Source organism: Heloderma suspectum, chromosome 16, assembly GCF_057233095.1.
Source record: "Heloderma suspectum isolate Gila_16-S chromosome 16, 16-S_ref, whole genome shotgun sequence".
Classification (NCBI taxonomy): domain Eukaryota; kingdom Metazoa; phylum Chordata; class Lepidosauria; order Squamata; family Helodermatidae; genus Heloderma; species Heloderma suspectum.
The window spans coordinates 22,440,217-22,465,209 of record NC_139473.1 but is presented as its reverse complement, the minus strand read 5'-3'; the positions used below and the strand labels follow the sequence as shown (position 1 = coordinate 22,465,209).

General features: G+C 55.7%; 1 protein-coding gene across 2 annotated transcripts in view; it reads right to left on the bottom strand.

Annotated features, from left to right (window-relative positions):
- Window positions 1–24,208, bottom strand: part of LIMK1 (LIM domain kinase 1) — a 44,999-nt gene extending 20,791 nt beyond the window's left edge. Inside the window, exons 1-4 of one of the 2 annotated variants that reach the window (XM_084823256.1) lie at window positions 23,948–24,208; window positions 21,972–22,068; window positions 5,380–5,518; window positions 1,257–1,366 (exon numbers count right to left, since the gene is read on the bottom strand). In XM_084823256.1, coding sequence (XP_084679382.1) covers window positions 1,257–1,366; window positions 5,380–5,518; window positions 21,972–22,068; window positions 23,948–24,005 — 404 coding nt within the window. In that variant the 5' untranslated portion in view covers window positions 24,006–24,208. The remainder of the gene's footprint in view (window positions 1–1,256; window positions 1,367–5,379; window positions 5,519–21,971; window positions 22,069–23,947) is intronic. The other variant, XM_084823257.1, reaches the window with a different exon arrangement.
- Window positions 24,209–24,993: the final 785 nt, after the last annotated feature.

Below are 24,993 nucleotides of genomic sequence, written 5' to 3'. Positions count from 1 at the left end.
GGAGCTGTGTCAGTGGTGGCTCCTGAGAGAGGTTCCAGGGCAGGAGGACAACTGCCGTGTCTCTGCGTGGCAAGTAAGCCGAGGACTTGGGTCACTCCCTCTACTGCAGAAGTGCACCGGATTGGCTCATTCTCAGAGGAGGGCGCCTGCTGCAGCTCTGCACGCATCACTCCTCTGGGCATGCAAAAGCCACCCTCGCAGGGAGGTTGTACAGGAGTTAAGCGTGCCTTTCTTTGAGATTCAGAAAAAAACAGTGACTGAAAATGAGAGCTACTCTGAGCTGGGGTATTAGCTGCAAATTATTTAAGTAGGCCAGGGCTGGGCGACATGTGGCCCCCTGGCCTCTTCGGTAGCCCCCACTGCTGCCAAATTTGCCACGGTGGTGACTAGTGGGGAGCACGTGCCTTGTTTGGAAGCAAAATCGCTGCTTTTCTACCACTGAATGTTGGTGGCAAATTTTTTGGTGGTGCAGTGTCGGGGGGTGGCAGGAGTCCAGTTGGAGGTAATGGGGCCCCCTGAGCCCACCCCTGAAGCAGACCCTCCTCAACCCTCAACTGTGTTGGGAAGGAGGAAAGGGGGTGGAGAAAGACCCTCACACTGCATCAGAACATCAGCAGCGCCCTGAGGCAGGATCGGGCCCAGGGCCCATCTGCTCACACAGTGGCCAGCCAGCTGCACACGGGAAGCCCACCAGCAGGACCCAAGGGCCACAGCAGCACCTCCTCGTGTTCTCTTCCCTTTCACTCTTTTCCGAGGAAGCAACAGAACGGACCGCACCACTTGCTGAGCAAGTGCATGGAGCATGGAGCAGTGAAAGGGTGCTGGGGATGCCGAGCAGCACTGAAAGGGCTCAGTGCAGCCGACCGCAGGCCCCACCTGCAGCCTCATGGCTTTGTCTCTGACTTCCGGTCTCACCCTTGGCCAAGATCAGGGGCCTGTCCCTGCCCTGTGCCTCTAAGTAGCCCAAGCAGGCTTATGCGGCAATCAATGCGATGTTCCTTACGGTGTCACAGGGCTCTCTGTTGGCTCTCCTCCGACAGACTCACCTGGCTGCCCTTCCAGCATTTGTTCCTAGGGGATGGGTACGGATATGGGAGGAGGCCTTCTGAGAAACTCGGACCGTGAAGCTCCTAGCTGCAGCCTTCAGCAGCGAAAGACGTCCCGTTGGGTCTGCCTGTGCTTCCCCTGCACGGGTGCCACGGTCCTCTCAAAACCAGCTCGGCCACGTCCCCCGCCCCCCCGAGGCAGCCACTCACCAGTACAGCTTGGATCGCTCCACCAGCGCGTACGTGTCCCCGTCGCCAATGAACACCCGGCAGTTCAGGCAGCTGAAGCATTCCGGGTGGTACTTCTGCTCGCCAGCCACCTAGAAGGGAGAGAGGCAGAGTGAGCCGCCTGCCCTTGCAGGACTTGCGTCTCAGCCCCCGGATCTCTTGCGGTTCTCCAGATCTGTTCAGAGGGCTGCTATTTAGGGGCAGACTTGGAAGAGACAGAAGATGATGAAGATGAAGATGGTGAGGACATCTTTCTCTCAAAAAGACCCAAGGCACCTTGCAGCCGGGGTTAAAACATACAAAGAGTTAAGACATTCCAAAGGTGGGGTGCTGCAGCAGAAAAGGCCCTGCCCTTGCACACCATCACATCTACCTGTGCAGGTGATGGGACAACCAGGAGACCTTGATCTCTCGATCTCAGTGAACAGGCAGGTTGATCATCGAATAGTAGGGTTGGAAGGGGCCTACAAGACCATCGAGTCCAACACCCTGCTCAATGCAGGAATCCAAGTCAGAGCATCCCTGGCAGGTGGCTGAAGTTTGTTGCCCCACCAGGGTTTGTCTGGAGCTAAAATATCCATGAGGGGCTGGGACCACCCTGTGGCAGTAGCCTGGGTCTTCCCCCACAGGAAGTCTGATGCCAGTCCAGTCCATCAGGCTGAGCCAAGGGAGATGAGAAGAGGGAGCAGGGCAATTCCACAAGCCCTGCGGAAAGGCTCTGATCGTTTTTCTTCTTCCCTCCCCAGCCTCTTTTCCTTGTGTGTCATGTCTTTTCAGACTGTAAGCCTGTGGGCAGGGATGGTCTCGTTTTACTGATTATACATAAGCTGGGAAGGGAGCTTATTATTTGGGAAGGGAGATGTAATGTTGGGGGTAACAATGGACATAGGCACATGCACTGCAATGGAGAGAACAGCTCTGATAGCGCCCAATAATAGTCTTCAGACACATGTAGGAAGAAAGCCAGACTATGAAGCACATGGTCTTCGATGTCTATATACTAATGCCCAGAGTATGGGAAACAAACAGAACGAACTTGAACTCTTAATACAAGAGGGAAATTATGACCTGATAGGTATAACTGAGACTTGGTGGGATGACTCTCATGACTGGAATACAGCAATTGAAGGATATAACTTGTTCAAAAACAACAGGAGGAACAGAAAGGGAGGTGGGGTTCCACTGTATGTGAAAAATACATATCTCTGCACAGAAATACAGGAGGAGGAGCTTGGTAGCCCCATCGAGAGCATCTGGGTTGAAATAAATGGAGCAAAGAATAAAAGGAACCTGGTGGTTGGAGTCTACTACCGGCCACCCAATCAAGGAGAACACAAGGATGAAACTTTTGAAAAGCAAATAGCCAATGTTTTAAGGAAGCATGACGTAGTAGTAATGGGGGACTTCCATTTCCCCGATATTTGTTGGGAGACAAATTCTGCAAAACATGGCCCCTCCAGGAAATTCCTGACCTGTGTGGCGGATAACTTCCTCCTACAGAAAGTGGAGGAAGGAACTAGAGGATCGGCTATCCTTGACTTGATCCTAACCAACAGAGATGACTTAGTGGATAAAGTAGCAGTTACAGGAACTCTGGGGGAAAGCGACCATGTTGTACTTGAGTTCTTGGTTCTAAGGGAAGCAAAAGCCGAGTGTAGTCAAACGCATACCCTGGATTTTAGGAAAGCTGATTTTCATAAACTCAGAACAATGATCAGGAAGGTCCCATGGCAAGCGATGCTAGCGAGAAAAGGAGTCCAAGATGGGTGGGAGCTTTTAAAAAAGGAAATTCTCAAGGCACAATCACAAGCAATTCCAACAAGAAGAAAAGGTGGAAGACAACAGAAGAAGCCAATGTGGCTTCACAAAAAGCTTAGGGATGACCTGAAAACAAAAAAGGACACATATAGGAAGTGGAAAGAAGGCCAAGTAACAAAGGAAGAGTACAGGCAGATAGCACAGAATTGCAGGGATGGCATCAGGAAGGCTAAAGCTGAGAATGAGCTGAGGTTAGCAAGGGATGTTAAAAACAACAAAAAGGCTTTCTTCAGGTACATGCATAGTAAAAGGCAGAGGAAAGAAATGGTGGTTCAGCTATTAAATAAGGATGGCAAAACGATAACAGATGACAAAGAAAAGGCAGAGGTGCTCAATTCCTACTTTGGCTCAGTCTTCTCCCGAAAGAGGGTCTATGACCCCCCTGGCAAAGGCGAAGTACAGGCTGAAGGGGCAGAATTGCAGCTTGAGATCGACAGGCATATGGTCAAGCAAAACCTCATTACTTTGAATGAGTTCAAATCTCCAGGGCCACATGAACTGCATCCTAGAGTCATAAAGGAACTGGCAGAAGAACTCTCAGAACCGCTGTCTATTCTCTTTGAGCAATCATGGAGGACGGGGGAAGTGCCAGATGACTGGAGGAGGGCTAACGTTGTCCCTATCTTCAAAAAGGGTAAAAAGGAGGAACCTGGGAACTACAGACCAGTCAGTCTGACATCAATCCCTGGGCAAATTCTGGAGCAGATGATAAAGCAATCCATCTGGAAGCACCTTGACAACAATGCCGTGATTACTCGAAGCCAACATGGATTTGTCAAAAACAAGTCCTGCCAGACAAATCTGATCTCATTTTTTGATCAAGTAACCTCCCTTGTAGACCATGGGAATGCTGTAGACATCATATACCTCGACTTCAGCAAAGCTTTCGACAAAGTGCCCCATGATATCCTGATGAGCAAACTAGCTCAAAGTGGGCTAGATGAAACAATGATCTGGTGGAACCACAGTTGGCTACAGAATCGGACTCAAAGAGTGCTTATCAATGGGACCTTCTCAAACTGGGCAGAGGTAACGAGTGGGGTACCGCAGGGCTCAGTCCTGGGCCCAGTGCTCTTCAACATCTTTATTAATGACTTGGAGGAGGAGGTGCAGGGAATGCTGATCAGCTTTGCAGATGACACAAAATTGGGCAGGATAGCTAATACTTTGGAAGACAGAAACAAAATTCAAAGTGATCTGGATAGACTGGAGCGCTGGGCAGAAAACAACAGAATGACATTTAATAGGGACAAATGCCAAGTTCTGCACCTAGGAAAAAGAAACCAAATGCACAGTTACAAGATGGGGGATACGTGGCTCAACCACACTACAAGCGAGAAGGATCTTGGAATTGTTGTCGATCACAAGCTGAATATGAGCCAACAATGTGATGTGGCTGCAAAAAAGGCAAATGCTATTTTGGGCTGCATTCATAGAAGCATCGCTTCCAAATCCTGGGAAGTACTAGTTCCCCTCTACTCAGCACTCGTTAGGCCTCATCTGGAGTACTGTGTCCAGTTCTGGGCACCACACTTTAAGAAGGATGCAGACAAACTGGAGAGGGTTCAGAGGAGGGCAACAAAGATGATCAGGGGACTGGAAAAAAAGCCCTATGAAGAGAGACTGAAAGAACTGGGCATGTTTAGCCTTGAGAAGAGAAGACTGAGGGGAGATATGATAGCACTCTTCAAGTACTTGAAAGGTTGTCACAGAGAAGAAGGCCAGGATCTCTTCTTGATCATTCCAGAGTGCAGGACACGGAATAATGGGCTCAAGTCACAGGAAGCCAGATTCCAGCTGAACATCAGGAAAAATGTCCTGACTGTAAGAGCAATACGACAATGGAACCAATTACCTGGGGAGGTGGTGGGCTCTCCCACACTGGAGGCCTTCAAGATGAGGCTGGACAGCCATTTGTCAGGGATACTCTGACTTGGATTCCTGCATTGAGCAGGGGCTTGGACTCGATGGCCTTGTAGGCCCCTTCCAACCCTACTATTCTATGATTCTATGGTCCAGGATCCTTTTGGGCTGAGGAGTGGGATATAAAGATACATCCAATAGATAAATACGCGGCACCATCCCGTGAGAAGCCCTGTTTTCGAATTGCGTGGCTAGGCGCTGGATCCGGCTCTCTTACCCACCCTTTCCACACAGACTAACCCCAAACACTCAGAGGGCAGGTGTGCCTTAGAGCCAAAATCCTTTGGTGAGCTCACACAAGTGAGCCAAGGCTCAGGGCCCCTCGGGACAGGGCCCGATCCTCCCCCTGGGCATCTTTCCTTACCATGACGAGCCCTTTGGTGATCTGCTCCGAGCAGCCGTGGCACATCTCCCCGAAGTGGGCCCAGTAGTCCTTCTTGCAGTACAGGCGCCCGTCCTTCTCGTAGTACTGGTGGGAGAGGGAAGCACTGCATTCGCAGCACCTGCAGGGGCAACAAGGGCGCGGGTGTCAGGGCCCTGGGTCTTCATCGGGGGGGCTGCTCACCTGACTGACGAGAGCGTGGCAGCGCACCCCAGATTATGTATGTATACATGATATTCATAGACTGCCCTTTCTCGCAAGGAGCCCAGGTGGCTAACAGCCCATACCAAAACAACGCAACACGTGAACACCATGAGCATCGGACGTACAAAGGCGCAATAAAATGCAGCGAAAGGGTCACTACAACACCAGCAAGCAGATGAAACACTTGCTGCAGTGGAAACATAGGCGACCACTGGACAGCGAGGAGTTCTCCTGCCCATGTTGAGAGTGCCTGTTCGTTGAGCTGATTGTGTGTGGGTGTGGGAAGCTGCGCTGGTTCCCAGGGAACCCCTTGCTGAGGCCGTATTCAGCGCTTGTAGATGAAGACTTTGGCAGAAGGTCACAGCCAGCTGAGACGGGAGCGATCTGTGTTGGCTGCCGGCCTGCCAAGCGTTGAGGCCAGTTGTTTCCCAGTCTACAAGAACGTGAAATGTCTCCAATCCTGGGACCGGGTCCAAGATGGGAGTGATCAAGGGGATGAGACGTGATGCCCAGGACCTTCCCAATTCAGAGCCTCTCCCTGGGCCGAGCCGGCAGATACTCTGGGCCAGGCCTTTGGAGCCATTCCTCACTGCTCTTACTGGACATGCTGATCTGATCCGAGAACGCAGTTCCCGGTGGCTGAAGGAACACATGCTTTATGCTTTGAATATATTGTCTTGCTTTTTCTTTCTTTATTAGCCTGTTTTAGCTAAATCAACTTCTTTCCTTCACCCATTGGTGTGTTCATTGCCTCTGAATATCCAAAAAGAACCATTGCCTATTGACAAAACAACTGGCAAAACACTTGCCTATAACCCCAAAGCGTGTACAAATAAATACATTTTTAACTGGTGCCTGGATGACAACAGCATGGGGAACAACAGAAATCTCTACTGGAAGGGAGTTTCCAGGGGAATCTGGTGGCTCTGATTTCAGTGGGGCTGTAAATCCATCCTGGGTTTCAGACAGAACCAGCCAGAACTCTAAAGGAGATATCGAAGGTGCTCAACCCTATCCCCAAAATGGGTTCAGTATACTGGATAGCTCTTTTGAGTTCTGGCTGGTTCTGACTGAAACCCAGGATGAATCCACAGCCCCACCGAAATCAGAGCCACCAGCCTACACTGAGTTCCACAGTCGGGGTGCCACCACCAAAAACGCTCTGCAACATGTGGGAGCCCCACAGGCCACATTCCTCAAGGACATCGCAAACAAAGCCTCCCTAGCTGATCTTAAATCCCAGGTTGGTCAGTACTGGGGATGGTGGTCCTTCAAGTACCTGGGTCCTGAGATGTTTAGGGCTTTGTACACCTGTACTAACACCTTGAATTGGGCCCAGTAGCTCACTGGCAGCCAATGCAGAGATTTCAACATTGGTGTGATATCTTGCTGCCCCTGTCAGCATGTGGCCACCGGCATTCTGCGCCAGCTGCCGCTTCTGCACTGTGGCCCCACATAGAAAGCGCCGCAGTGCTCCAGGGGGGAGGTTATCAGAGCAGGGTCTGCTGCTGCCATGTTGCAGGATATACAGATGTGTGCGTTGGTCCAGACCTGCTGAGCACAGCTTGTTGTCTAACGCAGGGGTGGGCAGCTCTCCAGATGTTTGGGCGTACAACTCCCATCAGCCCCTGCCAGAATAGGCAATGATGATGGATAATGGGAGTTGTGGCCCAAAACATCTGGATGACCACACGTTGCCCACCCCTGGACTGTAACACGTGTCTTCAATTCCTGTGCACCACTCAGGATTTTGGGGTTGGCCATTTAGGCTGCAATCCTACATACGCTTACCTGGGAGTAAGTCTCACTGAACTCAATGGGATTGACTTCTGAGTAGATGTGTATAGGATAGCACTGTTAACCAATTTTTTTAAAATCAACAGATCAGATAATGGCCAAGCATTTTGGGGCGCAATCCTATTGCAGGCAGGACCAGCATGGGGGGGATCGTCCCTGCCATGCTTCAGTGGCCCTGCATTCGCAGCTAGGCAGCTGATTTCGGTTAAATGCAAGGTTAAAGGCAAAGGATTCACCCCAAGTTGTCCATTTTGGCTGTTATCCTGGGAAAAAAGGGCCAGCCTACTGTTGTGGTTTTTGGGGGGTGGGGGGAGAAGGGGTAATTGAATAAGTTATGTTACACGTGTATTAATGCTTTCGGGTGTCTGTTTTTCTTTGTTTTTTTAATGACTTATTGGGTTTGCTAAACGAGAAAAGGAGAAAAACCAAACAAAAACCCAGAGAGGATGAAACAGAAATAAGGCAAGGCAAGAGCAATCCCCAAGCCGGTTTTTCAAGGCAGCTGCGCTCAGGAGGCAGGAGGGGCTCAGTTCTTCAACTACCGTCGCGTTGGGGCTTTGTGGAAGTTTGGACCAGTGTGGTGTAGTGGCTAGAGTGTTGGACCTGGAGCGAGGAGATCTGGGTTCTAGTCCCCACTCAGCCATGGAAGCTCACTGGGTGACTTTGGGCCAGTCACAGACTCTCAACCCAACCTACCTCACAGGGTTGTTGTTGTGAGGCTAAAATGGAGAGGAGCCACCTTGGGTTCCTCAAAGAGGAAAAAAGGTGGAATATAAATGTAATAAATAAATAAATAAATAAATTCCATCTCTGTGACTGGCGCGCCAGCCACACCCAGGATATCCTCACTCCAAAGTTGTCTCCCTGGGGAGAGCAAGGCTACGCGCACGCGAGTGTGCGCGTGTGAGGATCTGCAGTGTGGCTTGGCACAACGCGAAGCACAGGAGGACCTGCGGCAGACATGCGCCAAGGAGGTTTAGGGGTGCGCAGAACCCTGTCTTGTTCCTGTGTCTGCGGCACCAAACAGCTGCCCAGGCACTGGTGATGACAAAGCCAGGCGGGGTGGGGGGAGCTGCCCGAAGAGGAAAGACTGGGGAAGTGGGCGGCGCTTCCTCTCGGTCATGCCTCGGGGGTTCCTTGGCTTGCGACAGCTGGGCGCTGGCTCTGTCGCAACCCTGACCGGCCCGGACAAAGAGGCAAAGCTTCCCCCCGGCCACCGGACCGTGAGGTCTGAAACTCTGATCTCACACTGAGGGTGCGGCTGGCTCTGGGCGCGGCTGGGGCAGGTGCCTCCCTGGGGCTGCTGCGCGGCTGGAGGAACTCGGCACAGGCATGCCCACGGTCATTCCTTTGAAGCAGGGGTGTAGAGCCAAAGGCCTGGGGGCTGGAGCCTGCCCTCCAGGGCCCTGCCCCCTGCCCCGCCCCTGGCCCCACTCGCGGATGGTTTGGTGGTGCTCTGGCTTCTGTGCGGGCTCGATCTAAGAGGCAGAGATGCCCCTCCGGGGGCCAAGCCACTGGCAGGGAGAGCTATGGCATGCCGGTGTCTGGGGCATTTTGGCCCCGCCCCTTTGGCCTTCGGCCCGGCCCACCACCAGAAGGCAAGAGCTGCTCTGAACTGAATCCGGCCCTCGGGCTAAGAGGTTCCCCACCCCGGCCTGAAGGATTAAACGTCTCTGAAAAAAGGAACAGAGAGAGACAGCCAGAGAAAGAAAGGAAAAGAACATCAGAATAACCTTGCTGTATCAGACCGGGGGAATTCCACCAGATATATTGGACTACAGCTCCCATAATCCCTGGCCAGAAAGGCCAACAGTAGAGATGCTGGGGCGTATATCACCTGGGAGTTACCAGACAGGGCCTAGCTAGCCCGAAGGAGTGTCTTCTCCCACATGTACTAGCCCCAAGGTCTGAGGCCCTTCTCCTGCCCGTCAGATGAGGTGAGGCAGGTGGCTGCCAAGGAGAGGGCCTTTTCTGTGACGGCACCTTGGTTGTGGAGTGCTTGCCCAGAGAGGCTCGCCTGGCCAGGGCCGTCCCTATCATTAGCTGGGTGATGCGCCCACATCAGCGGTGGAGTGTGGAAAAAGCGGCAGATTGCACCGCTCTACCCGCCCCGCTGCAACCCAGAGGGGCCCCCCGCTTTTTCCCTCGCCACTGCCGCCCACCCGCCCACCCACCCTACCTGCTTGGCTGGCCAGCCAGTCTACGGGCCTGCCGGCCTGCCAACCAGCCCAGACAGCCAGTTGCTCCTGCCCGCCGAGTCGCCGCTCCCGCCTTGCGCCCCAGCTGTGGGGCTCCTGGGAGAGGCCGGTCGAACTATCGCGAGAGACTGGGCAGCGGGAGGCCCTGGCTGCGGCACGAGGCAGGAGCAGCAGCCGGACAGGCAGGAGCAGCGGAGAGATGGGCTGCCTGGCCGGCCAAGCGGGTGGGGTGGCTGGCTGGGCGGGGGCCAGAAGCAGGCGGCGGCGGCCCAGCCACCTTTCTTGAGGCAGCCGCCTGCCTTGAGCTGGGCCTCAAGCGGCGCCTCCCTCGTGGCTTTCTCGGCACCTTGTCATTCTCCGAGGCACTTTTAGGAACTGTTTCTAGTGCTTTTCAGTCAGAGCACTGCTTTATTTTGTGGCTGTTGTTTTACTGGTTTGATCTGCCGGCATGTTTTAACTCCTTGCTGCTGGCTTTATCTTGCATTTATTACATGCTGCTTTTCTTTGTCATTTCACCATTTGCATGTCATGTTTACCCTGTATTTGTACGTCGTTCAGAGAACTTGGGTGGTTTAAAAGTACAAGAGCCAAATAGACCAATAATGGCTGGGGGGATTTCTCTCGAGGAGAAGAGGCACAATGCGGCAGTTTCGCTTCCCGTTTGGGCTGGACTGCTGCGAGGCCACCAGCGCGCTTCTCTTCCCACGCCATCGGAGTGCAGCGTCAGAATCATGTCGTGGCAGGGGAGGGGCTGGGCGGGCGGCAACGGGCCACCCCTTCCTGGAAGCTCTGCACCGCCCCCACTGCAGCAGTTGAAGTCAAGAAGTTCAGGATCCCTCTCTGGAGGATGGAGGAAAAGGGGATGTCCACGTTTTGATCCTGGCCCCGTCTAACCATGCTGCCCCTGCCTTCTTTGGGCACAGAGCTGTGGGAACTGCCGTTCTTTGAGGAGAACCTGCAGTGGTGCCGCCCACTAGGGATGTGTGAACGTTCCATTTGGGGTTGCAAAACATGTGAGCATGCCCATTTCGAAGCCCCGAACGCACGTGCAAGCATGTGTCTACTGGAAAGATTTGCAAATTGCCACGTGTGCTCGCACCTGCCTCGTTCCCGATTCCCAGTTCTATTCGTGCAAATTTCCTCAGTTGACTGAATCAGCCCCACTTTAGTCTATGGAAAAAATTTGTGCAAATTAGGAAATGTGCACAAATTTAGGGGTGGTTGCACAGGTTTGGGGAGATTTGTGGAGATCTCCTATTCTATCGCTGCTCCATTTGCACAAGTTTCCCATTCATGCAAAGGGAGCAGCAATTTCAGACACAAACGTGAACCGGGCACGAGATGAGCAGCACAGCAATTTTTGGAAAATCCTTGCAACCCTGAACGTGGCTGGCCCGCCCACCCCAAGCCCCCAGCTCACAAAACTCCCAGGATTCTTCGGAGGGTGCCATGGCGGTTAAACTGGATGCAGACCTGCTTCTCTTTGCTTCGGCTTAAGCCGCCACCCAGTTCCGTCCACATGGCACTGTGCTCCACATCCCTCGTGAGGTGGGAGGAACAACATGGGGGGGGTCTCACTCCCCCTGCCACGAGGTGGAATGGGGCTGGGCTGGGGGGAGCCCTTTATGACAAGCGTGAAAACACCTGGCTCCCTTTGAACTCCCCTGTGCCTAACTTTCTAGGTGGCGCTCAGCTCTCCGCAGATTAGTGTTACCACAGTGGCCATGATATGATGCGGAACAATTGTGTTGGAACTCAAGGCAAGCTGGCAGCCCTTGCCTTATTCCCGGATCTATTCGTGGCAAGCTGTGGTACTCAGCAGCATGAGGAAATGCACTTTGCACAAGCTTGGAGGTGATACCCCTTGATTACCAGTTCATAGGTTCCCTGGCGGAGCCGTTGTGGAAAGAGATTTCAGGGCTCAGGGGGACCCCCTCGCCTGGGGACCGCCTTGCTCAAATAAAGCCACCAAAAGTCTCCTTTCTGCAATCACAACCTTCTACTCTCAACTCTCTGTGCTGCCCACCAGCATGCCCTACGGCTGATTTCAGGCACGCAACCCCCTCACGCCTCGGAGGATGACGTCTGCCCATGGCAAATGGCACTGAGGCGCTTGCTGTCAGCCCACCAAGATTCTTTGGCCAGTCAATCAGCTGCCTTTTGAATCTGCGCCTCATCAGTTACATTCCAAGGAATATGCGTATTACCAAAACCACAATACAGGCGCCTTTGTAAAGGTATTGCCAGCGGCATCAGATCCCGTGCATTTAGGCCACGACTCATGGTTTCTTTTTTATCCTCTAAGGCAGGGGTGGGCATTTGGTCTATCTCCAGATGTGTCGGACTTCCACCTCCAGCATTCCTGGCAGTGCTGGCAGGGGCTTCATGGGGTTGAAGTCCAAAGCTTTGGAGCGCTACCTTCTGCCCACCCCAGCTCTAAGGCAGCCTTCCCCAAACTAGCACCCTCCAGATGTTTTGGACTACAAGTCCCATCATGGCTGACTATTGGCCATGCTGCCTGGGGCTGATGGGAACCACAGTCCAAAGCCTCTGGAGGGGCCCAGGTTGTTTACCCATTCTTTAAGGAGCTTCCAAAAATATGCCCGCGGGCCTTTGATTTGCAACCCCACCCTATTGGCCTCCATGCCAAACCAGTGAATCAACTGAAGCTTTAGTGGATCAATCTACCAATCAAGCCGATTATCTGTTGTCCTTTGGCACCAAGACTGGAAGCCTGAAGCGTCCCTAAATTTAGTTGCTCGGCAAGAGCAGAGCATAACAACTCCCAGGCGAAAGGCCAGCTTCTGCTCCTGGCCTGCGTCCTTCACACTCTGGTGGTCCTCAGCCGTTCCCCAGAGGCCTCTTTCGTGGGCTCTCTGCTTTGGAGATGCTGCTCCAGAGACGGCCGCCAGCTCCCGGGTCCCTCTGCCGTGGCCCTCCGTTGCAATAGGGCTGCCTGCCCGCCAAGACTTCCTCCCGCTTCTCCTGGCTGCCATTCCTTTGTCCCGAAGTGCCTGGTTTCCATTGGGGTGTCAAAGGACACATCCAGAGCTCCCCCCGCCCCTGTGTCTCTTGGTCTCAGGGGACCGCAGGAGCTGGGCAGGTCACCCGGGGCCCAACTGCCTCCCCGGAACTCTGGCCAGGCACACTGTTGAGGGGGGGCACCAGCTGGGTATCAACAAGGCTGCCGGCCATTTTGGGATCTCCGTGGCGGTGGGGCAGCGGGGAGCATCAGGAGGGGTGCTGGCCCTCCCAAACGGAGCAGGGTCAGCTCAAAGAAAGGCCTGGCCGATTTGGGTGCCATTTGGAGCGGGGGGGGGGAGCTTTGCATCGGAGCAAAACGGCAGCACGCGGCCAGCTCAGCCGCAGGGGCGCCCAGGGTCTCACGGGGACTGGGGGCAGGAGGAACCGGTTCCCGCCAGTCCAGAAGGCGATGGCGGCTAAATGGGAGCAGCTGAGCGTGCCTGGAGCTTTCTGGCCGTGGGCACCTGCACCGATTCGTGCGCTGCGCTTAGCAGTCGCTCCGACCATCCCTCTGGGGCTGCAGAGTAGGAAGGAGCAACAGCGGCCCTGCCCCCAGGGCCGACAGACACCACCTGCCCAGGGAGAGGGAAGTAGCCAGGGCCAGAGGCCCCGCGCTGGGAAGGCCTGGCAAACCCTGAGGCCTCTCCCTCGCAGAAGCCCAGGCAGCTTGCAAACCGCTGCCCTGCATGCCACCCAAACTGGCCAGGCCTTTCTTTGAGCTGGCCCTGCTCCATTTGGCAGTCCTCCCGACAGCCCCCAGCGCCGCACCCTGTGGAGAGTCCACAGGGGCAGGCAGCCTTGCTGACACACACACCTCGGCTCCCCCTGCCCAGGGAGAAGCACTGGATCGCAAAGTCCTTCAACCAGTTCTTGGGAGTTTTCGTCTCTGCCAGGAGCAGGTCTTTGGTGAAGCCAATGTGTCTTCATCGCCCCTTCGAGACCGAGCCGCCATGAAATGCCATGCATCGTTGCTGGCAGTGCGGGACTCCAGGTTTCCGTGGGCCTTTGGGCAAGGCCCCCTCGATGGCTCTGGAAAGATGGCCTCCCCCCATCTGAGCCAGCCTGGTTCCAAAGGCCTACAGGAGAAGCCCTTCCTCCGAGATCGGAGGCGTGTTTGGTGGCAACGCGAGGGGGGGCCTTTTCCGTGCCGCTCCCAGGCCGTGGAGTGCCGTCCCAAGGGTGGCCAGGCTGGCCCCCTCTCTGCTGTCCTTCTGCCAGCGGGCAACGATCGCTTTATTTAAGGAGGCCTTTCGCCTGGAAGGGGGTCTCGTGGGTTGGGTGCTGTTTTTAAGAATATATTTTCCTGTAACTGTTATGTTTTTATTGCATTTTAATGTATTGTTTTAACCAATTTTAACGGATTCAGAGGGTCGAGCTGGCTGGGGGCTGCTGGGATTTGTAGTCCAACACCCCTGAAGGGCACAAGGTTGGGAAGACAGGCTGCGCCCCACCTGGCCTGCCTCCCACGCCTGCTGGCTGGCCAACCAAAGAGGAACCCCGGAGAAGCCAGCCGGCGCCGGCGGCAGCAGCTGCGTCCAGAGCGGATCTGGTGTGCCTCGGCCTGGCTCCGTCCCTCTCCTTTGCCGCGATGGAGCTGCATTGCCGGAGGCGGCCCGGCCGCCCGCCCTGCCTCGCCACGCAGCCCCCCTTTTCCTGCAGGGAGCGGGCAGGCGTTTCCCTCTCGCAAGGGGCAGGGATTGCCTGGGGGGTCTGCCCCCCCATGCAGGCCCCAGGGCTGCCATTGCTGCCCCTGCAAAAGGGAGGGGCTGCCCTTCAGGCGCGCACCTGCGCGTGCAATTCGGCCGACTGCTGTGCAGGCGGGCCGCGCCACCCCAGCTGACCTCAGGAGCCGCGCTGCGGACGCGCCAGAGATGAGCACCGGCCGCAGGGGGCGGGCCTCTGGGCGGCCCCGGCGCTCATCCGGCGCACACGCCCCCCCGGGCATCTCCCCGCCCCGGGCTCTCGCACCAGGGACCGCACCCAAGATCGGGGGGCAGCCCGCAGCCGCTGGCTTTCCCGTGAAAACGAGGAGGAAGGGGCAGGCCTGGAGAGGGAGATATGCCGAAGTGCCTGGCGCGCGTGCACAGAGCACACGCAGAGATGCTCAGCCGCACATTCTGCCGCTTAGCCCCCTCCTCTTTCTCCCCGCCCCCCTTCCTGGGGCGGGGGGGATGCCACTGATGACATCACTGGGGGGCACCCCATTACATCGCCAGCTCACACTCCGGGCCAGCCAATCGGTGTGCTTGCTGGGTTAACCCTTGCAGGGCTTGCTGCTCTGCCGTTCTGGGTTCCCCTGGATTTGCCTGCCCGAGGGCGAGCGCCGGGAGAGGCGGGTCCCAAGATGACCCTGGGGGAGAGAGGGGGCGCGGGTAGCGAAGCAGGGCGGGGAAGCTCCTTGTGGAGAAGACGGACAGAGGTCCAGGCATGTTTATGGCCAGGCAGGTAAAAGATTCGGGGCTCAGGCCCACGGGACACAAGCCTGCATGGGGTCTGCCTAGGCTCATTTCTATCCATATCTGCAAACCGAGAAATCGTGAGGAGGACTTGTTTAAAATTCATCCCAAACCAGTAGAAAAACTTCTTTTTTAAGCTGAATTGTCCTGCAGGGGAAGATGGGGGTGGGGGGTTGCAGCATACGGGGAGGGAGAGTTAACCCTTCCCTCCCCAGCTGCATTCTGGCAATTAAGTAAGGGGGGGGAGAACCTCCCACTGCCATCAACGGGCCCTCAGGGCTCTGTGGAATAGATTCAGGGCCAGGGGCCCCTGCGCCCAAGGCCAAGTGCCGCCCCTGGATACGGGCCTTCTAGCGAAGCAGAACCCTGGCCCATGTTTGTCTCTGCTCTGACCCACAGCTTGGTCTGGGCAAACTACACCACCGTCATGCCCATCCTTGTGAGCCCACGCAAAGGCGGAGGAGAAGGCACGGAACCAGGAGCCTTCTAGCAAGTCAGGCCCTGGGTCCTTCTAGCCCAGTACTGCTGGCACTGACTGGCAGCAGTGGTTCTCCAGGGTTCCAGGCAGGAGATTCTGCTGGGCATCGACCCTGGGGCCTTCTGCAGGCAAAGCAGGGGCTCTACCACACAGCCACAGATATAACAGTAGAACCTCCTTGCTACTGCCATCAGACTATTCACCCCAGCATCCTGCTTCCAGCAAGGGACAGCCACTGTGCCTTTGGGGACCTCACAGGAAGGGCACAAATGTGGTGGCCAGGCCCCGTTGCTTGCCTCCCGCATCTGGTACTCGGAGGTATAGACACACGGAGGCTCCTGTACCGAAGGGCCATCCCTCTTCCTGGTCATCGCTCATGGCCTCCAGGCTTTGCGGAAAGGCGCTGGAGAAGCCTGAATGGGTCAGACAAAACACCCACCGAGTCCAGCACAGCAGCAACCTGATGCCCACTAGAAGCCCACCAGAAGAGTTCGAAGCTGACAATCCAGTCCCGACGCTTCCTTCCAGAAACTGGTCTCTGGTGGTATACTGCCTCCAAACATGGAGATTCTGTCCCCAACCACCATGGCTCGTAACTTAAGAGAGCATCCCTGAAGCTGAATCGGTCCATCGGGTCCAGCATTCTGCGTCCCATAATGGCCACCCAGACAGCAGTCCACAAGCAGACAGGGAGAAATAGTGTCCTCCCTGTATCATTCCCTAGCAACTGATGTCTGGAAGCATCTCTCTCTCTCTCTCTCTCTCTGTTCCACAGCTGCAGGCTGTGTGGGAGCTCACTCGGGCTACTGGAAATCACAAGCCACACTCTCCCACACTCAACCTTCCTGGCTGCTGTGGGTGGCACCCTCCCAACTCTGTGCATAGGGGAAAGTGACTGGCCTATAAAACAGCCTTCTCTAACCTGGTGCCCTCTGGACATTTTGAAAGATAACTCCCATTATCCCCAGCCGCATGCATGAGCAGAGACGGCCACCTCTCGGTCCCCACAGGAGCGCCCTGGCCCTGAGCATGTCTCACAGCACACTGCTTGCTAGCCTAAGACACATCAGGTGCGTACCACCAGATACATCCACCATGCCGCCTTTTTCATCTTTCTTTTAAAAAGCATATTTGCTTAGGAAGAGGGGTGAGCAAGAGGAGACATGGCAGAGGTTGCGCCTGGTGTGGAGAAAGCAGATGGAGAAAAGGTTTTCTCCCTCTCGTAGTTCTAGAACCCAGCAGGGTCATCCTGGGATGCTGACTGGCAGGCGATTCCAGGCAGATCCAAGGGAGCCCTTCCTCACATAGCGCAGAGTTAAGCATTTGCTACTGCAGGATGCAGTGATGGCCACCAACTTGGATGGCTTTTGAGGGGTCAGGCAGCATCCTCGAGGAGACGGCTGTTGATGGCCACTAGTCACAGTGGCGGCATATTCCCGCCAGTGTCAGAGGCCTCTGCCACTGTACACCCGCTACTGGGGAGCCCGCGCGGGAGGCTGCTCTGGGCTCACGTCCTGCTTCCCCTTTGGGCACCTGGCTGGCCACTGTGGGAACAGAGCGCTAGACTCTACAGGGTCACAAGCTTTGCATCACAAGCTCCCTGGATGTCGTGCCTTTGTTTCAAAACAAGCGCCTGTCAGTTCTTTCCTCTGCCAAAGCCACGTTTCCTGTGAAGCCCGTAGTTGTTACATCTTCAAACTTGTCCCTAGCTGAAATGAAAGTCAAGCACACAGAACCGCAAACGCTCACAGGAATCGTTGGCAACCATTTCCTTCCTGCTTTGCTGTTTCGCTCACTGTCAATATTAAACTTGTAAGCTCCTGGGGGCAGAGACCCGACCCTTGGGCTAACATCACTCTACAAAGAGCCATGGCTATTGGTAATGGCCATCAGAACAATGCAAAGCACACTATATCGACACAAGGAATCCCACATGCCTTTTGCTGCTAAGGACAATGAAGGGTGACCTTCAATCATGAACAGAGGGAGGCACGGTTTTGCTGCCCTCCAGCCGTTGCGCCGGAAACACAGCCAAAGCTGCAAAACTCTGCCAATTTGCTGGCAACGGAGAGCATTTGTGGAGCATCATCAGCTGTCTGAGCCAAGGTCAGGCAAGCCGTTTGAAGAGAACTGGAAGCGATTCCATAGCATATACATATAGATTTATTTTGTCCTCTTTTTGCTTCCGGTCAAACCAGGTGATGCAGGTTTTATCAAAGCCATGCAAAAAACCTGCCAGGCCTGTCTGTGGGAAAAACAAGCAAGCCAGATCCACACACCAGTCACTGGGACACTTTGATAAGAAACTTTGCTGCTCGTAGCATGTACGCTCAAAGCCACGGAGGTGTGCCTGACCAGCGGCACCTGAAGGCACCACCTTCAGGTGCCTTCTTGCACCACCTCTGACTGTCTAGAAAAAACACGTGGGCTGCCTCCAACACAAGATGACAGACTCAGGCTGTGACGGGGCTGCTTTGATAGCTTATCCCTGTTGCCATTCCACACCTTGGATCCAGGAGCTGACATCTCCCTGCCGCCCCACCCCGCCTGCCATGCATTAATAAAGGCAGCTATATAGAACTTCCATATTTGGAGAGAGTCTATCTCTGAATACTTGACACTGGAAGCAAAGAAATGGAAAAGACTATCTCCTGCATGTCCCGCTTGGAAGCTGACCACTGCTGGAAACAAGGCACTAGACTGGGAAGACATTTTGTCTGACTTAGAGCAGTACTACGCTACCCTCAGAGAAATGCAATGTGTTGGAAGGGACAGACAGACACAGGCAGCCCCCCTAACGTTGCAAGTCTGTGTTATAACTTGGATTGAAAGGCAGCACAGGAATCAAATGCATTGATAAATCTAGCAGGGTCATTCTTATTTGAAAAGGGGATTTGACAAATTTGTGGAGAAGTCTATCGATCAAGCCTCCATGTATAGAGGCACTATGCCTCTGAACACCGAATGCTTTGTCCGGATACCAGACAAAGGACAAGGGGAGCCTATGGCCTTCACACCTTGCTTGTCCTCTTCCCAGAGGCATCGAGATGTCCCCTGTTGGAGGCAGGGGACTGGACTATGCCTATTCAACCCTGATCCAGCACAGCAGTCCTCATGTTCAGCCCGGTCAGAGAGGCTGAGTCAGTCTGCCCGTGAACGTACGAATCCCGACAGAGACTTACTTGGCTCCTGTTGTCAGGAACCGGCTGCCCCTGAGCACTGTGGCCAACGTCGGGGCTGGGACGTCCTCCTTGCCACTTGCCTGCGGGGGGCTCCTGAAGTGCAGCCGGAGGCACACCCTCCCCTGCCTCCTGAGGGCGGCCCCGGGCTCAGCCCGGGCCCCAACACAAACCTCCGAGTCTTCCAGCTTCCCTCGAACCCCACAGACGCCCGGGGAGGAACTGACAGGGCAGGAGAGGAGGGACTAGTAGGCTTGCTCCGTGACTCAGGCCTACGCCTGCCACCCAGCCCCCTAGGCAGGCAGGCAGGCAGGCAGGCAGGCAGGCAGGCAGGAAGCCACTCTGCAATCACAATGGGACAGCGCTTCCTCTGTGATGGCCTCCTCCACACAGCCCGCTGGTCCCCCGGGAGTCGCGGCGCAGCTGCCTTGGTCTCCGGAGCTGCACCCATGTGCCCGCAACGCAGAGCAGCTGGAACACTGCCGCGTCCCACGCGGACAGCATGCATGCGTGCTGCAGATCATCACCCGGCCGGCAGGCAGTCTGGGCTTCTTCTTCACTTCCCCCGCTGCCCAGCCGGGGGCATGCCAGCTGCTACGTGCTGGAAACAGCCCACGGCAGCGCCACTGGGAGGACCCCGTTTGTCCTCTCGCATCGCCCACCCCGAGCCAGACCTCTCCCAATCTCCTGTGTGGGGGTGTGAGAGGGCCGCTGTTTCATTTCCTGCCTGATCAAGCGGGAGATGGAGTGAGCACCGCCAGGCCCTGGGGCCTGGGAACGCGTTCTGTGCTGGACATGCAAGAGGGCTCAGGAGGTGCTCGGGCTAATGGGCAGCATGAGGGCCAACTCCTTGCGCTTGGCAGCCGCTGCCGCTATTAATGGCTGCCCGGTCCCAGCCGTGCATGAAGAGGAAACAGCGGGGCCGGGGGGAAGCTGTCAGGTCACAGATGAGCAATACGGCGAGGGGGAGGGGACAGAGGAAGGGGGGAATCTCTTGCTCAGCGTGCTAGAGGCTCTCCATTTGCCTGCTGCAGCAGCATGCAGCATGGCTCGCTTGCACAAGCTCCCCGGAGTGAGGTGGCTCATGCCAACTGCTCCTAAAGGAAGCTTTGCCGTTTCATCCTCTGCTTTCTCAGAAGGGGCTCCGTTGACATGCAGCTGTTGGTTACCCAACCCCACACCCCCAAAAGTGCCATTTTGAGAAATTCAGGGGCATGAGAGGTAAGGGGCCCAATCTCGTTTTAAACGCGGCGGCTCCTGCTTTGAAAGAAAGGGAGAGGCCTATTCCGGGGATGCGCCAAAGCCAAACTCACAAGGGTGTCCTCAACCCACAGCGATACCAATTGAAAAGTGTCGTTCCTGTTTCAAATCAGCCGCCTCCCATTAATCAACAGAGAAACTTGCGTGGAAGAAGTTATCAGTTTGACTGCCTAACCCTGGGCTCTGTGAACATGCACTGGATCAGGCCAGGGGTGCTCAACGTCTTTCAGCCAGAGGGCCGAATTCCATTCCGGAAAACCTCTGGGGGGCCACATTCCCAGGTGGGCGGGGCTAGAGGCAGAAGGGCGGAGCTACGACAGCACAAATGCTGGCATATTTCAGCTTGAAGCTCTCAGTGCCAGTAGCTACACCTTAAGAGGGGCAGGTCAACCTCCCAGTGATTGGTGGTTGGGAGAAGGGGGGCAGGGAATGGGGAGCGGCACCCCCGATCGGGCTGCCTGGCTTGCAGCCATTGGCTTGCGTGGAAGTGTGCTTCTTGCAGGAATTTGGTGACACGGAATGCAGCCCCCATAAGTCTGTCTTCCAACAAAGGTTTCATGGCATGCAAGATACATGGGGACCATATGACCCCCTGCTATAGGACTGGCAGTCCAAGGCCTGCCAAGGCTGCCTGGACCAAAATGGCTTAACACGACCTTGCACGGCCACCACGCCAGACTCCTTGCTCCCTGCCTCTCTCCTCCCCATGTCCAGCTTAGGGCTGAACCCTAGGCAGGGCTTAGGAGCATCCTGCAGAAGCGGAGTCCACCCCGGATCGGTCCAGGAAGTCAGGACAAAGCCAGAATTAACATTTTAAGACCATTTTTAAGCACATGGGGTGTGATTTCAAAGGGCCCCAAGCACAGGAAATACAACTGCATCTCTCTCTCCCCCATGGAATCCTTAAACGTCAGCGCTGCATTTTTGAATGATGGTGCAACGTCAGCAGGGGCTGTGCATCACTGTAGAAGGCACCTATTGGCTTGTGCCTCTAACATCATGGATACATCATGGATACACCTTTCATTCCCATTTTCTGGAGTAATTATGCTATTTTTCATTGGTTTATTTTTAAATGAGGTGAAGCAGTCTTGCAACTTTTAATTAATTAATTAATTAATTTTTAAATTAGGTGAAAGATAGAAATATGAATGAATCCCTGTCCAAATGCCACTCTCCCCCCCCCCTCTCTTTTTAAAGAAAGCAGCATGAATGTTGGAGCAACTCTGATGGCCAATCCAACCTTCATCCTGCTGGAATGTACATCTGTAATGCAAGTTGTGAAGCCAAGGTTGCGGCACAGGTGAAGGGCGCAGGCTAAACCAGACTTCCCCAACCTGGACTTCAACTCCCATCACCTCAGCCAGCATGGTTAATGGTCAGGAATGCTGGGAATTGTAGTCCAAAACATCTGGAAGGCACCAAGTTAGGAGAGGCTGGGTGAAACTGTGACCTCGGTCTCCAGCCTAGCAAGGAACCAGAAACTGCTCCAAGTTGGAATCAGACAGGCTTAAAAGGGGATTAGACACATCTGTAGAAGAGGCTGCTGGGGGTGGGTGGGTGTTCATCGATGGCTGCTAGCCAAAGCGGCTAAATGAAACCCCAGGTCCAGAGGGAGTGTGCCGTTGAATATTCGATGCTATGAACAGAGAAGGGCCATTCCGCTCTTCTCGCTTGCAGGCTTCCCAAAGGCCTCTGTTTGGCCACTGGGGGAAACAGTGGGGCATTCGACGGCATAAGATGGGGCCTCTTAACGGGTCCTGGGATTTTATTATTGTTGCTTGTTGCAAACTGGCCTGACAATGCTTGTATGTTGAAGATTTCATATTAGATTTTGCCATGCTGCATTTTTAGGGCTTTTATTTTGGTGAGAACTCTGGCTCTGGGCAGGATAGAAATCAGACCAATGCAATGTAAATGCACGACAGAACTCCCACCTGGGCTTCGCAGCCCCACAGCCACCCCAAGGAAGGCCTACCTGAAGCAGTCGGCATGCCAGTCGGCGTTCAGGGCTTGCAGGTACTGGCCATCGTAGATGCTGCGACTGCAACTCGCACATACTGGCAGGTCACTTGCTGGAGAGGGGAGAAGAGGCACGGGGGTCACGAGCACCATCTGGAGGGCCGACGCTGCAGGGGTGTCATTGGTGTCAACTGGGATGCGGGCTCCTGGGGGCAGGCCTGGCTCTCGAGGCACCAGAGAGGGGGTGCACGGGTGTGATTTTCTCTCCTTGCATGGTCCTCCCCCTACTCTCCCCCACTCTCCCCTAGGCCACCCGAAGCTAAATTCTTTGAGCTGGTGCTTGCCAAAACATAGCCCTGAAACCTAATGAAAGGCAGGTTGCCTCTGAGAATGCGCAGAGCAATTTCCTCTTGCCAAGCAGTCATCCCAACAGGAAGCCACAAATTGGGGATTGCTGAGACAGGAGAAACACAGGCGAAAGACGGGAAAGCCTGTCTTCTTAGGCCCCCTTTTCTTCAGAAATGGAGCAGTGACCCTCCTCTAACAGGGAATGGGGGGCAGGTTCTTTCCCGGCTTCTGTGGGGCAGAAAGAAGACAAGCTGCCCGCTGGAGGGAACAGAACTGCCTTCCCCCGGGTATTCTGTGCCTAGCCAGTCACAACAGCCCAGGAACTGGCGGCACCCGCGAAGGGGGTTCAAAGCTGCTGCCCCCTTCTCCAGCGGCCAGCAGCAATGAACTGATCTCCTGTTTATGTAACAGCAGCACTGTCCCCTATTTTACCCCTGACATGGGGGGAGGAGGGGGCAGGGGAGAGGTCAGGCTCAGGGGTGGTAAGTTATGCCTGGCACTGGGCAAGTGAGGTACAAGTGCCAGGCCTCAACCACCCTCCCCAAACCTGTTTCAGTAATGGGGTTTCAACCCTGGAACACTTGAGAGAATCTTCAAGGAAAGAGGGTGCCTTTGAGCATGCACAGAGTACCTTTCTCACTCTGCTGAGTAAAAACAGCATTCCCCCCCCCCCCCCGGTCTCGTTGGTCTCAAATTGTCTGCCTCCTCCCATTGGCGTTTGGGGTCATGAGCACCAGAACCATGAAGGGGGCAGGAGGGGTGTTGGAAAGAAGCTGGTCCCTGCTCTGCATCGCATGAATGCTGTTGCTTTAAGCCGGCCCCAATTTGAAAAGTTCTCCTGCAAGGAAAACTCCAAAATCCAGGAAGGAATAATGATGATGGTGATGATGACAACAACAACGTAGAAAAGGAATGCTCAATGCTCAATGCTGCCGCCTAAACACTTCAGCTAAAAAATACGTCAAAGGGGGGGAAATGGTGGGGGGAGAATTTACCCTACAACCTTGGTCTGTTCCAGACCTCACTTCCAGATCTCCGGGCCAGCTATGGGTCACTCGCGGGCTGTAGGGAAGTGGCGGCAGGAGACGAGGAGGAGGAGGGCAGCACCTTGGACAGCACCCGCCGGATGGGCCCTCTCGAGGGAAGGGAAGGGAAGGGCAGGGCAGGGCGGGGCGGGGCGGGGGGTGTCGGTGGCTCCCCGTCAAGCCTGCGAGCCGGAAACGTGGAGAGTTCGCTGGCTGAACGGGGCGACCAAAGACACTCTGCACGTGTTCAGAGGAACCGCTCGCGTCCTAACGCCTCCCATGGTCGGGGGCACTCCAACGGCCCTCGAAGGGTGCAAAGGAAGCGGGAGCGGCGGGGGAAAAGAGGAGGAGGGAGTCCAGAGTCCCCTTCCGACGTGCCAAGAGCACACGAGGCAGCCACCATCGGGGGAGGGGCGCGCAGAGGGCTCCCTCCGCACGTGTGAACGCAGCTCTGCGTGCAATGCAGCGAGGGGGGGGCGTTGCTCAAGGTCACGCACGCGATGGCGGGGGGGAAGGCCGGGAGATGTCCACACACCCCCAGCAGCCCTCCCCAGTTTGCGGGCCAGAGGCCGGGTGAGGGGCGCCGTGCGTCTGCGGCGGGGGGGAGGGGGCGTCCCACCTTCGTCCTCTCCCATGGGCTCGTCCCTCCAGGTGCAGCAAAGCAGCATCAACCTCATGCAGCCGCCCCCGCCTGGCCCCCGTCGGGCGGCAGCAGTAGCAGCGGCGGCGGCGGGGGGGCTGTTCGGGCGGGGGGGGCTGGGCGGACCGACTGCGCCGGCTGCGGACTCGCCCGGGCCGACTGCGCGGTAGCCCTGGGAAAAAAAGAGGGGGAGGGGGAGCGAGGGAGGCGGGGCCAAAGAGCAGCCAGCCAGCAAACCCCCCCCCCAGGATGCAACGTGCAGGGCCAGGCCAGGCCCCGCCCCTCTCGCCTGCCGGGGGGAGGGGGAGCTGAGTCTCAGGCTCGCAGCCAGGCGAGGCCGCGGACACCCCCAGCCACCCCGCCTCCGGCACCAGCAAATACCAGGCCGGGGGAGAGGAGAGGTGGGAGATGGGGCGGCCCCCTGAGCGCGTGCAGAGCGCCCTGGGGCAGCGCGGCGTAAAGGGAGTTTTTTTGGCGGGGAAGGAAGGGTGATGGGAGCAAGGGGCCAAGCCAGCTATAGACAGGGCCTGCACGTTTAGGGGCTGAAAGATGGAGTGGGGGTGGGGGGAGCGCCAGCTGCCCCCCCGACCCTGAGACAGCCGCTCTCTTCTCAGGTATGTCCCAGGCCGTGATTTGAGCTAGCAGAGCGGCCTTCCCCAACCTGGTGCCCTCCAGATGTGTTGGACTGGAACTCCCATCATTCCCAGCCTGGCTGCAGTCCAACACATCTGGAGGGCCCCCACTTGGGGAAGGCTGTAGGACTTTCCTGAAAGCCAGACCCCCCATCACGAATGAGGGCACTCAGCCCCCCGCCCTGACATGGTTTTCTTGGACTCCGTTGGGCCTTTGACAAAGTCCGTCACCAAAGACTCCAGAGCAAACTTAGGTGTCATGGAACAAGATGAGAGGTCGTCTTATGGATCAGTAACTGGTTAAAGAGCAGAAAGCAGAGAGCTGGAATAAATGGAGATTGTGGAGAAGCTGAATTAATTCTTTTCATCCATATTCACTGCAGAAGATATAGG